Source organism: Folsomia candida, unplaced genomic scaffold (assembly GCF_002217175.1).
Source record: "Folsomia candida strain VU population unplaced genomic scaffold, ASM221717v1 Fcan01_Sc021, whole genome shotgun sequence".
Taxonomy (NCBI): domain Eukaryota; kingdom Metazoa; phylum Arthropoda; class Collembola; order Entomobryomorpha; family Isotomidae; genus Folsomia; species Folsomia candida.
This window is the reverse complement of record NW_019091213.1, coordinates 1,273,722-1,287,098: the sequence shown is the minus strand read 5'-3', so window position 1 is coordinate 1,287,098 and position 13,377 is coordinate 1,273,722. Positions and strand designations below refer to the sequence as shown.

At 38.0% G+C, this 13,377-nt stretch overlaps 4 protein-coding genes across 6 annotated transcripts; 3 read left to right on the top strand and 1 right to left on the bottom strand.

The window, feature by feature from the left end:
* Positions 1 to 426: 426 nt before the first annotated feature.
* Positions 427 to 4,454, bottom strand: LOC110858299 (probable enoyl-CoA hydratase, mitochondrial). The gene is made up of 9 exons (XM_022106998.2): positions 4,295 to 4,454; positions 4,038 to 4,185; positions 3,744 to 3,953; positions 3,545 to 3,669; positions 3,465 to 3,471; positions 1,253 to 1,345; positions 1,031 to 1,149; positions 848 to 953; positions 427 to 775 (listed from the first exon to the last, which is right to left on the bottom strand). Exons 2-9 carry the CDS (start codon positions 4,114 to 4,116, stop codon positions 642 to 644), a joined length of 873 nt encoding a protein of 290 aa, XP_021962690.1. The 5' UTR covers positions 4,117 to 4,185; positions 4,295 to 4,454; the 3' UTR covers positions 427 to 641.
* Positions 1,335 to 3,375, top strand: LOC110858296 (zinc finger protein 69 homolog). The gene is made up of 5 exons (XM_022106994.2): positions 1,335 to 1,960; positions 2,037 to 2,095; positions 2,170 to 2,391; positions 2,459 to 3,096; positions 3,184 to 3,375. The coding sequence occupies exons 1-5, from the start codon at positions 1,677 to 1,679 to the stop codon at positions 3,298 to 3,300; spliced, it is 1,320 nt and encodes a 439-aa protein (XP_021962686.1). The 5' UTR covers positions 1,335 to 1,676; the 3' UTR covers positions 3,301 to 3,375.
* A 173-nt stretch (positions 4,455 to 4,627) lies between the features above and the next one.
* LOC110858298 (alpha-1-antitrypsin) lies at positions 4,628 to 6,511 on the top strand. The gene is made up of 4 exons (XM_022106997.2): positions 4,628 to 5,241; positions 5,312 to 5,406; positions 5,491 to 6,111; positions 6,189 to 6,511. Exons 1-4 carry the CDS (start codon positions 4,998 to 5,000, stop codon positions 6,489 to 6,491), a joined length of 1,263 nt encoding a protein of 420 aa, XP_021962689.1. The 5' UTR covers positions 4,628 to 4,997; the 3' UTR covers positions 6,492 to 6,511.
* A 115-nt stretch (positions 6,512 to 6,626) lies between these two features.
* LOC110858561 lies at positions 6,627 to 11,171 on the top strand. Of its 3 annotated transcripts, none has more exons than XM_035858640.1 (7): positions 6,627 to 7,131; positions 7,239 to 7,769; positions 7,995 to 8,206; positions 8,265 to 8,684; positions 8,759 to 8,900; positions 8,985 to 9,153; positions 9,216 to 11,171. In XM_035858640.1, the coding sequence occupies exons 1-7, from the start codon at positions 7,041 to 7,043 to the stop codon at positions 9,502 to 9,504; spliced, it is 1,854 nt and encodes a 617-aa protein (XP_035714533.1). In that variant the 5' UTR covers positions 6,627 to 7,040; the 3' UTR covers positions 9,505 to 11,171. The 3 variants fall into 3 exon arrangements, with proteins under 3 accessions (XP_035714533.1, XP_021963069.1, XP_035714534.1); XM_022107377.2 differs by having other exon boundaries at positions 7,239 to 7,805; XM_035858641.1 differs by lacking the exon at positions 7,239 to 7,769.
* Positions 11,172 to 13,377: the final 2,206 nt, after the last annotated feature.

Sequence of the window (13,377 nt, the reverse complement as noted above, 5' to 3'; positions counted from 1 at the left end):
GCTTGTGTGACCATAAAGTAAGTCATGTTTTCCCACGTTGGAGAAAGTAGGGAGACTTTGTAAGTTCAGGGGTGAAAGTGGTGGATGAAAATGTTCTATTTTTTATGGCTTTAAGATACCTAAACGCATTCTCAAAATTCATGAAAATTATGATGGAGATTTACGTATTACGAGTAGGCACGTAAGTACATAGCACGCGTATGAATAATAACAAATGGCCAAAGAAAATGCACACCTTTTTTACAAGCATATTATATGGGACTCAAAGACGATGATGAATGATTATGTAAATTATTATTGAATTTTTAAATTACTCTTCAGAAATGGCCATTTTAACCCTGTAAAAAATGGCCCTCTCCAAAAAATACCCTCAGGATAATCCTGGTTGAACCCCTGTTGGGGTGCAGTGAGCTACTTCTTTACATATATGCGTTTACACGGTTTATTAGGATTATTCAGACTAAAATAATGATAGACACTTACACAATAATATGGAAAATATAATTTGAGTTTTAATCTGATATATAATTCTCACAATATTTTTAGTTTGTCTATTTCGCCAGGTCAAGTCATGATTAGCTGGATAATTGGCAATGATTCACAAGAATAAAGTATATTTTAACCAGGTCATAAAACACGATCTATTTATCTTGGAATTTTGGAGGTCGTTTCTCAACAAAAGCGCTCATTCCTTCTGCTCGGTCTTCCGTGGCAAATGACGCGTGGAAGAGGCGTCGTTCGCAAAGAAGTCCTTCTTGAAGGGTTGTTTCGTACGCTGATGTAAGATTTAAAAATCCTATTTGTTAACTTCCATTAATATTTACGAAAAATATATTTAATTATCTACCTCGATTCACAGCTTCTTTAGCCATTGACACAATAATTTTGGAATTGCTGGAAATTTTTTCTGCAGTCTTGATTGCTTGTGGCAATAGTTGGTCAGGGGGCAAGACCTGAAATATAAAATAGCAGATTCATAAACTACAATAATGGATTTACATAATAATTTGTATTCATATTAAAGTCCCACCTTACTAACTAAACCCATTTTTTCTGCTTCTTGAGCAGTAAACTGGTCCCCAGTGAGGCATATTTCCATAGCTTTTGACTTGCCAGCGGTTTTGATGATCCGTTGAGTACCACCAGCCCCTGGAAAAAATGACATTGAGAAGATACAGTATAATTATGTAAACATAAGTATGTAAAACATTACTGCATTACTTATTAGAATTTAAGGATAATAATACGTTACCAGGAATAGTTCCAATTAGAATTTCTGGCTGTCCAAACTTTGCATTTTCCGAAGCAAATGTGATGTCGCACATCATCGCGAGTTCACAGCCACCTTGGTTAAAAAAAGTTATAATATTCAGTCTTCTTAATTAAGCTCGGAGGTGGTTCGGTTAGGTTAGTCCCAGTGTGGGACTAGATTACAGTGACCAAATTAGTCCAGCAGATGGTTGAATTTCATCGGACTGGGAATCTATGCTGGAGATGTGAAGCAAGATGTGTTGGCACATCATCGCGAGAATTTGCACGCAGGAACAAAGCTCACAGATCTCACTCACTCACTCCGCTGTGAATTAATTCCACTACCACTCATAAAAGTAAACAAATATTCTTCTCTCCGCCCACACTCTGAAAGTGAATAAATTAGTATTACTTAAAAGTTGGACATGTCACCCATTTTCAAGAAGCTGCGAAAAAGAGTGACAGCCAAAAGTGAAGCTTTTGAAGTGGCAAAAAAAAAAAATAAGTACGCGTGCGACATGTGCAATGAAACTTTGCCATGTCCTTCTCGACTTCAAATTCATCGAAAACGACACTTGAATGTGAAGGAATTCGCTTGTGACAAGTGCAGCAAAACGTTTGTCACAGAGAGTAATCTGACAAGTCATCAGTTGACCCATTCCGATGAGAGAAAGTTTGCGTGTGTACTTTGTGGGTTAAAGTTTAAAAGGTTTGTCTCTCATTGTTCATGTAATTTCGTATTATTGACTGTTTGATTAACCTAACCATTCTTTGAATAACTTTAGAAATTCTGATGTCCTTCGGCACATGAGGGTACAACATCCCGGATCCAGCCAGATTGAAAGTAATGTTTAGCTAATGTTTTTCTAATTTATAAATTACTACAATAATCGTTATCTATATTTTTGTGTTATGTAGAAACAAGGATTAGGCGGAAAAACTTTTACGAAGATTTCGAAATAGAGACTACTGGTGATGAATTGGTGGCGACGTGCATAACTTGCAAGTTCTTGGCGAGTAATCAGATGTCGATGCAAAATCATACAAGGAGAGGACATGTCGCCATTCCCACACACGTTTACGCAGACGGTGATGGTTGCAAAATTGTTCCGAGAGCATTTAAACCTGAAGATTATTATGGTAAACTAACTTTATAAAATACATACGGTTCAATATATATTTAACTCGTTTTTATTGTTGGTTGCAGAGAGTCATGGCGGATTACACAATATAATACTCAAAGTTTGGATGAAGGACAACACGATCGGTCTGAGTATAAGTAAAACTACTTATGGAAACGGGGTTCTTGCCGCCCAGAAAAACAAGACTGACATGAAGAGTGCCGGGCGTCACAACACCACGATGCTGAAGAAGGCTTGCTCGTCGAGGGTCCTCATCCCAGAAGGATATGAGGTTATTTGTGAGGATACAAGAGTCGTCCCCATCCACCCTTTTCAAGGAACTTTGTGCAGTTCGAACGGGAAGTGGTTAGTTCGCAACATTCTTCAAAAAGTGTGCGTGGACACGTTTATGCCCCCAGAATCTCTCACGTATTTTGAAGAAGATGAACTCGCCATCATCATCAAAGCAGTGGAAGAGTTGACGAACTCGTTGGTTATTGGGGACCGTGAACTAGTCTTTATAGACGAAGCAGAAGAAGGCGACCGACCACTGGGCGATCCGATTCTCAGGGCAAAGATTGAAGAAGGGTCTTCCAAAATTTGCAAATTGGAGGAAGACCTGCATCAGGCCTCGCTTCGTGAAGAAAAGTTGCTCAAGGAGAACGACAAATTGAGGTCTCAGTTGGAGGATGAGAAACAAGCTCACAATGAGACAAAAAAAATGGTAAGTCAACTCTCCTTCTTTTCAACTCTAACATAAGTAATTTGTGTTGGATTCGTTGTAATCGTTGAACTGTATTTGAATAATTAGTTGGTGGCGATGAAGCGAGAACGAGCTTTGTTGCTGCGTGCAAATTCTGAAAAGAGGAATGCGAACCGTGTTCCCCTCTCAAACGCCACCAACTCACCGGTGAAGAGGAAGAAATGACATAATCTTTCTTGAAATTATCATTTTTTGTTGTGTTCAATCATTAGACATAAATAAATTGTTGACCAGTTTTCACCCATCGCTTCACATCTCCAGCATAGATTCCCAGTCCGATGAAATTCAACCGTCTGCTGGACTAATTTGGTCACTGTAATCCAGTTCACCTCCAAGCTGAATTAGTGAAACACAACATCAAAAATGTATACAAGTTACGTTAGTTTATTTACAATGTAAATGTACATACAGCATATCCGTTGACCGCAGCAATGACAGGCTTTCGACAAGTCGACACCCTGAGCCAGTGACTCAGAAAACTGCCGGAAAATACTTCTGCAAAGTTTTTGTTTTGCATTTCCTTAATGTCAGCACCTATGAAACATTTAGATTTATCGAGTTTCAGTCCATATCTCTTACAAATACATAAATCATTATTCTATGCAAACCTGCAGCGAATGCTTTTCCCTGCCCAGTGAGAATAATGGTTCCAATATCCTTATCCTTTTCAAATTCATCGATCGCATCGCTCAAGTCCTTCATCAATGCGTCACAAAGGGCATTTAACGCCTTGGGACGATTCAACGTAATTAATCCGATATTCTTCTTCTCACCAACTTTCTCCGTCAAAACGAACTCTCTCAAGAGAGAATTGGAGGCTTTGAATTGATAAGTGGCAAGTTATTTTATTTACACATCATTTTACGGTGTGAATGACATAATAATGCACTATGTGGCCTTACTCGATAAACATCGAAACGCAGAAAAGATACTTGGTGTCTGGAGACTAGATAATACCAATCTTCTCATTATCCCAGCCATTTTGATGATATTCGATCAATATATTTATATTCTCGCCGGTATATAAATAAATGGATGATTCAAGTACTTCTGTAAAAAAAATAATCTGCAAATAATATCGTGTAACTGAATACTTGACACAGGTTAAGAGAAAAATTGTAAAATACAATACAATATACAATCATGGATTTTTACGTACCTTTTCGATGATAAGAGTAGAAATTGAGAAATTATGCTGTGCACAATTTTAGCAACAGAACTCGACAAATGTGAAGATGCTGATAGTAAAGTTGAAGGTTACGAGTTGCATTGCATTGGATTATTTATATTTCTCATTTTTCCCAAAGTCAAAAGTCCATTTAAAAGAACACGTTGCCCCATTGTTTGTAATAAATACCTCCTCCAAGATATGCAATTTTAATTTATGTTATATTTTAATTTTATGCCCTATTTTGAATTACTAAAATTATGACAAGTTATAGGATAGCACGTTTATGCACTTAATCATATCTGAAACCTGTAAATGTGACACCCTCCCTAAGTGATAGCATGTGCACGTGGAATTGCGTTTGTTTGTAGAATAAAGTAAAAAAAAATACAAAATCTCTAAACATGCGACTAATTTGAACCCTGTAATTATTGTCTTATTATTATTTTGCATAGTTGACGAAATAACGAATGACGTGAAAGGATTCATGGCTAAATTCTCTTACTTATTATAATTACCAATTTCTTCCATGCAAAACCGGTTTTAATATGTATGAATATCCACACGAATGTGCGATTATTTCTTTGCAAAAAGATGGAATTAATAAAGTATATAATCAGCCGAGGCTAGAGTAAAGCATCTCCTGGAACTGGAAGAATAAAATAATTTGCAATATTTCCAAGCCTTTCTGAAAATGATGGAATTTTTTAAATTGAGATTTTTCTTGGTCATATTTTTCCTTGTACTTCAGTCATGTACAGTGAATTCTGTGAAACAAAATCAGAACGGGAACAATGGGCATCCAGTGTACCAATTTTCTGCACGGTTGTTGAATCAAGTAGCCCTTGAGAAAGGACGTGAAGGAAGTAGCCATAATATTTTAATATCACCTTTTTCCATTAGAACCGCTCTGGCGATAATGTCTCTAGGATCAAAGGGTACGCAAAAAATTATTTTCATGACAAATGCATAATCTCAGTTTCTTCTAAAATGGTTATCATTTCTTAGGCCAAACTGCTTCCGAAATCCAAAATGTTTTGAAATTGCCTTTAGCGCAGGATGAACTTGTCCAAAATTTGGCAAGACAAATCAGCTCTACTCTGGTGAATTTCTAACATGACAATGAATTAATGTGTACATGTGAATGTATTTTTAACGTATACTTCTTTCATGTACTTGTGTATTAGAACTCGGAATCGTCCACCTTAAAAATCGGAAATGGGCTATTCATCGACAAATCGTTCTCTATAAATGAAACTCTTGCAACCCAATTAAAATCAAAATTGGGATCTACAGTTCAAACTGTCGACTTCAAGAATGATAATGTCGGATCCTCGGCAACAATAAACAAATGGATATCCTCCTTGACAAAGGGATATATTCAGAATCTCGTTGCACCACCATCCAGTACAACCCCCACATTTTCCTTCTTACTGGCAAATTCATTGTTCTACAGTGGTTCGTGGGACAAGCCATTCACAGTCTTGGCTAAAAAGTCTGATTTTATGCTTGATACCGGAAATCGAGTGAAGGTTACGATGATGAGTCTTGAATCCATCTTTGGATATAGTTACATCCATGACCTAAAATCTATCGGAATTTCAATTCCCTTTAAAGACGACAGATTTCACTTCATAATTTTGAAGCCAGACGACGGACAAACAGTGAATAGTGTGAGACCACTCCTCAACAGTTATCCCTTGGAAAAGTTGGTCAGTAATTTGGAACAGAATTTACGAACTGTAACCCTTTCCTTGCCAAAATTTACACTAAAAGCCAATTACGACACCATGAATGTTATGCGAAAGGTATGCATGAATAGATTTATTGGAATGTTTTTTCAAGAAATATTCGAAAATATATTAGTTTAATAATATTTGTTTAGATGGGAATTGTGAGTTTGTTCGACCCAAATTCCAGCGATCTTTCTGGCTTCGCTACTCCCAAGTCTTCAAAATCTAATAAGAAAACCCCACACACCGAACTACCCGTAGTTTCTCGGATGATTCATCAGACCCATTTGGAAATAAATGAAGTGGGGGCCACCGCTGCTGCGACGACGACACTTTCCGGGTATCCGATTTCGGTGGCTTCTTCACTGGAGATTAATAGTCCTTTTCTGTTCATTTTGAATGACAGGCTGACGGGTCCCGTTCTTATCGGGCAACTAGTAAACCCATTACAATAAAATGTTTTGATAAGATTTTCTGTGAAAAGTGGTATGAAAATATTTTCTTTCCGGGTATGGATGATTGTTTTTGCATGTAGAGCAAGTGGTTGTGGTTGTGGTATTCGGAGAGAAACATTCCTCTCGGAATATTTTCTCGGCGTATATTGCCCGGATTCGGGCTGCATATTGAAAACGCATGACAGTACGATGAAAGAAATCCGATTTACTAAACTGCGAACAGATTTCCTTATTCCACAGATAATAAACAATTGCGTACTACATATACTGCATACGTACATATACACAGATTGGTCATAAAGGGAAACTTGAAAGTACATATTGTGAACAGGAAACCTTGGTTCAAGGGACCCAGAGACTTCTATCGTTCACTACATAAATAGTTTTCTGAACTGCGTAGCACTTTAAACAAACAAAATGCACAAACATTGTTCTGAGCTTAATACATAGTCATCGAAAACGGTGATAAATTCTTCCCTATTTGCAGTTAGACATTTAGACCTCTTATTTTCGGAATATGTTGACAAAGATTAAACCAATATAATCATAATGCATTTCTGGATTGATAAGCGATCCAGCCAACTTCACAATTTCGGTGGAGGAAATCGTGGCCGTGTCCCTGGTCCAGGAGGATTTTACAGTAATAAGAAATAACAATTCATAATTTAAAAACAGAAATTTTTTAATTAAACTAAATACGTAATGAATGTTTTTTAATAAAAAAACTAACATCATACCCATTTTTAGCACGAACATTTGGAACCACGACATCCGGTCGACACCACCACCCACCACCCCTCCTTCGATCGACTTCCACCTCTTCACCCTCTCAAACCCCTCCTACCTCTACGCAAAGTCATTTTCGATCGCTAACAACAAATAACACTGGTGCCACAAGTTCTAACAATGGAGCCCATAACTCATGCACTAATACGACAATAGTACCTTCACAACAAATGTCTTCTCAACCCCACAACAATTCCAGCTTCGGGCATTCTTCTCATTCCCAGCATTTTAACATGAACCCCTTGGACAGAGGGAATAATACAATTCCGACTAATCACAACTTTGACATGTTTGTCCCTCCGTCCTCCCAACAACAAAATACGTCTCTCCGACTTCATGGTGTGCGACAAATGGGGGGAGGATCGCCATCCTCGCTGCAAATGGGTAGCAACTTTGGACCGCAAGGTCAAGGGGGAAATCAACAGCTGGGTGGGAATCATGAGATGATTAACTACATGTCGACTGGGGCGGACCCAGTGATTGGTCTTTCAGGTCAATACTACCTTCGCTCCAACAACAATACAATGCGTATGACAACCACTAATCGACTAACGAATTTATTTCTACATATGTGCATAATATAATAACCGTTATTAATGTTTACTAAATATACGGTTGCAATTAACCAGCTTATAGATAGATGAATGAAATATGTAACTTGCTGGTCGAATTTATTGATAGTTTTAATTGCATTATATGCGCTATGCTTAATTTCAGGGGGCAGCATGGGTTCTTCTGGTAGTCGTCGTCCCAGATCACACAACAGTGGTCATTCCGCTTCTTCTGGATTACCAGGAGGTACAGGAAGGCGAAGGTCATCTTCCAGTTCTGGGGGTTTCAACCAAAGACGGTCCTCCGTGAATAGGTGGACATATGACCCTTATAATATCAGTCATCATCAACAAAGTCGGCATTCTCAGCAGGCACAGGTTGAGATATATATTCAGTAATGGTAAATAAAAGTATGCAATTTCTAATCCTGCGTAGATGTGGCCTGATGGAAGGCAAGGATTTATGGATGTCACATCCTCCAACAATTTGGCCACTTCTCCTCACGGAATATTAAACGTGAACCCTGACTTATCTGAGTCACAAGTCCGCTCAGCCGTGTTGGGCACTTCGACAACCAGCACGGGCACGAATTCGATGGTCGACCCCGCCTGGAAACGGACGAAACGGATTGGTCTCACCCTTTGCTTCATGGCGTTCATCCTCCTCTCCACCGTGGCTGCCAAATTTGTCATCGAAGGGCCGTGGTTGATCGACAAAACGCCTCGGAGCGAACGGACGGAAGCCACCATTTACTTTTTCCTCACCGAAGTCATTTTTATCCTGTTCGCTATGGGATTGTTTTTCGCTGGAGTTACCTGTCTTCGAAAACGAACAAACGCTTATCTGCTCCGCCAGGTATTGCGGTGATTAGCGTAAAGCTATGATTTGCCAAAATACTGTGAATTAATTAGTCACATCTTTCCTTACAGTTTAACGAGTACATTCTGCAAACCTCTCCGCATGGGACGGGTCCAATGGGCTCGCCAAATTATTTCGGAAGAGGAACTAACGGGGAAATGAGTGGGATTGGTATTGGGGGACCCAGTTTGCAACACCAAGCTGCACACACGGGTAGAATTATTATACTTTAATTGCCAAAAGTGAGTCCCTATTTGATTACGTATTTCATGGTGCATATATGTATTTGTTTCGCAGGTGGGATGATGGGGATGAACCCGAATATTGGGGGCGATCGTCCCTTCTTGGGACCTCACTACCTCCCATCGCTTGAAAACCACTTAATAAATATGCACATTAGCGTCGCAGAGTCCTCCAACTTTGTCATGAGTGGTCTCTCCAAGCCGCCTCCGTACCATATTGCGCTGTAAGTACATAATTTCAGGAAATATTAATCAGTAATAAATTAAATCCTTCAAATTAAATCAGATATCTCCCCGTGCCGGACGAGTTGTGCGAAATTACCACCTCGACTGGATCCAAAGAAGCCACACCGGAACCCAAACCACGCCAACCGCAACAGCACAATAGCCAATCGTCATCATGGATCTCTTCCTGTTTAGTGGACAACGAAGAAACCCTCAAGACTGACGAGGATTCGGCAGATGACGATGACAACGACGGTGTTGAAGGGAGACCAAGGAAAAAACGTCGCAGAGATGATGATCACGATGGACGTTCCGAAACTCCGCCACCGCCGTACGGCCAACTCAAGTAGGAACCCGGAAGTGTAATAAATGGCCGAATGGAATGGATATAAACGGTTATTTACTGTACGATGACGACAACCGCACCGTATTCCCCAATTGCTCGCCTGTGGCAGACTTTGAAAAAAATTCCGTGATTCCTACACTTTTTAATATCTAAGTTCGATACAGCGATTCTCTGATGACGAGATGAGATGTTGTATCGCATTCTTCGTACGTACATCAATTTCTCGACATGAATCAATCAAATATCAAAACTATCCTTATCTAGACATCGGTTTCTTTATAAATCTATCAACATCACCCTTTTAGAATCATCCTGTTGTCAAGTTGATGTCCCGTTCCTTCCATATCAGTGAAAACAAATTCCTTTCTTCTCACTGTGAATGGTGTATAAAAAATGGACAAATTGTATATTTGTTACCAGTGAGAGTCACTCAGTCAGCCAGTCCATATATTTAAGTGCCATACCTTTGTACATGATTCATTATACTGCTATTTGCTTGCAGCTTTTGTGAGCTAATTCATACGTATCGAGTGAAATCAAATTGTGAGAAGTGGAAGAAAGGATACATAAAATATCTCCGGATTCAATCTCACTTTTTCCTCTTTTACAATTCTTTTAACAACGAGTTCACAGCCAATGGCATATAGTTCGTTAACTTGTTTTGTAGTAAGTGAAAGACGGACATGGAGATTAATCAGTCCATCAAATTTTGAGATGTATGCATGCATTGCATTCTTATTACTTGAAAAGTACAAGTACTTACTTACCAGGCAAGATTTCGTCGGATAGGCGCAGCATGAATTGGTTATAATTATTATTTTTACAAAGATGCAGTTATTTTGGCACAATAAGTTCAGTCAGTGGAATAAAAAGCAATCTGTGCAGTTTTTCATGGTGGTAGTGATGACGGAGAGATGTCCGTTAGCAGAAAGGCTAACAAATCACATTTTTAACAAATCCCTTCTTTGAAACTGCCCAGGCACTCTTTTTATAGCAAGACCACCTGGATTGCATGAATTATTTCAAGTAGAGTGAACAATACAAAGGACGCATTGTTCTTGCTTCGTTCGTAAATTAAGACTCCGAAATCTATTAAATTATTAAAACAATACACAAATACCCACCAATCGCCAGTTGGATTTGAGATTGTATATTATGTATTATTACGATTATTGCAATGCGAATCTCTGGAAATAAATTATATTTACTATTTAGGATCTGATTTGATCGATCGATTTAATGATCAATTCCACAAAGCAAATATGTGTATGAACGAATGCGAGCGAGCTTTACACTAATTATTGTAAATTTTTGCATGTCAATGTGATTATTAAAATGACTTGTTGTTGAAATGCACCTAAATAAATATGTGTTTAGATTATTCTTATACTTAATTAAGTATGTATTAGTGAACTTTGGGCGTGATGTTCTTCTCGCTCTTTACAATATCAAGGAAACAAGATGATTCTGGTGATTACAAAGTAGATACCGAAAATGAAATAGAATTTAACCAAGTAATTAAACCGTCTTCACCTTTTAATACCATTCATCTTCCATTGTAAGAATTTGCATGCATGCAGCTGGTATAGGAATATATGTGACTATTGAAGATCGTATATGCGTACATACGTGGTGATGATGTGCAAAGGAATAAATCATTTTGTCCCATTATGGCTTTGTCGTCGTTTGCTTTACAGCGAAAAGTTTGTCGAGATTAAGTGCCCGAAGTACATAAGGAGCGTTCCTTGTCTGTCATCCTGATTTATTTCATTTATTTGTTTACTTGTCGTCATCGGATCAAGAGGGTTTGTTCGGAACCCGAGTCCATTTGTCATTTTAACATCAATGAGCTCTATTTGAAATGTTGATTTTCTTCTGTTTGAAGTTGAACCCAACCCATAACCCGTTACACCGAAGTAAGTAAGTAATGTATTTATTTACAAACTAATAAAGCACTGAAGCCCTCATCTTTTAAATCTGATATTTGAATGCACTTCTCGAATTAACCAAAAACTAAAGTTATGCAGTGCACACGTTGTTGTTTAAGACAATTTTGCTAATAACAATAACTTTGAAATTAAGTGGTTACCATATTTCGGGTATATAATTTATGTATGATGACTTACACATAAATGAAATGAGATCGTATCTGTAACGTATGTAACGTAATAATGAATTCATTAAGAGTGTGAAAAAATCAGATTGAAAACTTGTTCAAAAGTCGAGTTCGCATCATGCCAACTCACGCTGGTCCGGAATACTCAATTTGTTGGCCAAAACCTATTCTCACCGATCCGAAAATAAAGTACCGTGTTCAGTACCTTTGACATAGATGTTCAATTTTGGAAAATTTCATTTGAATTGTTCAAGTGGTTATGGCGTGGCGTATGCTCAAACTTGGCTGATAACATTGGGTTAAATGGGGAAAACTTTAAGTTGAAAATCCTGTCTATTCCTGTGCTTTTCTGAGGAACCGTAAATGTATTATTAATCCCCCATATCTCATCTACAAAAACTGCTGCCACCAGCTGCCACCATTACAAATAGGCAGAGAGATTTTATTTTATGCAATTGCAAATTGCCGTAAGTAAAATATCTGGAGTGCTCCAGTCATTGTCACGTATGAAATTTTCGAGTGTTCCAAATAACACAATCGCTTCAAAATATCTTGCCCATTCCTTGGGGAAGGAAATATGATAACACAATCCCCTCTAAAAAATTTATTACGAGCGGGGGAATTTTATGAAGTGGTGACCCCCTGAGGAGGCATAACTAAATTTATAATTTTGGTCATATTTTCTTTGTTAATCAAGTTAGAGGGTAGAAATACTTCATAAGACTATAGAATATTGTCATTTTATGAAAATACATCCTCAGAATTATCAAAACAAAACTTTCAAATTTGTATTTTGACCACACCCCCCTGGCAGTGGGTGTGCCGATAATGTCCCAATAATGGTCGGAGTTGTTTAGAGCTTGATTAGACCTTTCAAATGACACCCCACTTGATCGGGTAATGCAAGAAAACAAATATTCACCTGTGACCACACCCCCAGAGGGGTGTGGCTTCAATGAGAGTTGCATAGCTTATACCCCTTGGAACTTCATATCTCGATCCCCGAAGGCAGAATTCGAAAAAATTAAATGGTTCGAGAGCTAGAGGTTTTGGCAAACAAATAAAGGAATCCGGACCAGTGTGCAACTCGGCACAATTGATTATGACATGACACTCATTTTGCATTCTACATATGTACATGGATGGATGGAAATTATGTACATATTGCAACGAACGATACGATTTAAAATGTCTGGTTCGGTTTGGTTTCCTTCAAGGATGAGGACAGCTACATCATTTATCTTGCCGAGATAAATGAGCTTCTTTCGAAAAAAGTTTGTATATTTCATTTGGCAATGTTATCGAAACAAGTGTCGGGCTGACTGTGGTTCTGGTGAATAAGTTGCAATTGTGTAAAACCGAGACAGGAGTATGCGGATGAAGAAGAACCCGTTTATAAGACAAATATTAAATAGAGGTGACATACTCGGTCACAATATTTTAACGTGGGATTTCGTAAGTCATATTATGTATGTACATACCTCAGGTCAACACAGGTTACGAAATGATATAGCAGAGAATTCTTAATTTAATTAACCACATTTTTATTCATAAATGAGAGCAAGTGAAATTTCAAAATATTTTTATTAATGTGGCACGTCAATCAAATATGGCTTATAAACTATGTCTCATAAAATATTTGCATTTATCAATCGAACTTGGGAATTTTGTTATTGATTCATTTCCTCGTTTTCATTATGACTCATGAAATTATGCGGAAAAATCAATATTGGAAACATAATAAAGATTATTTCCATGATA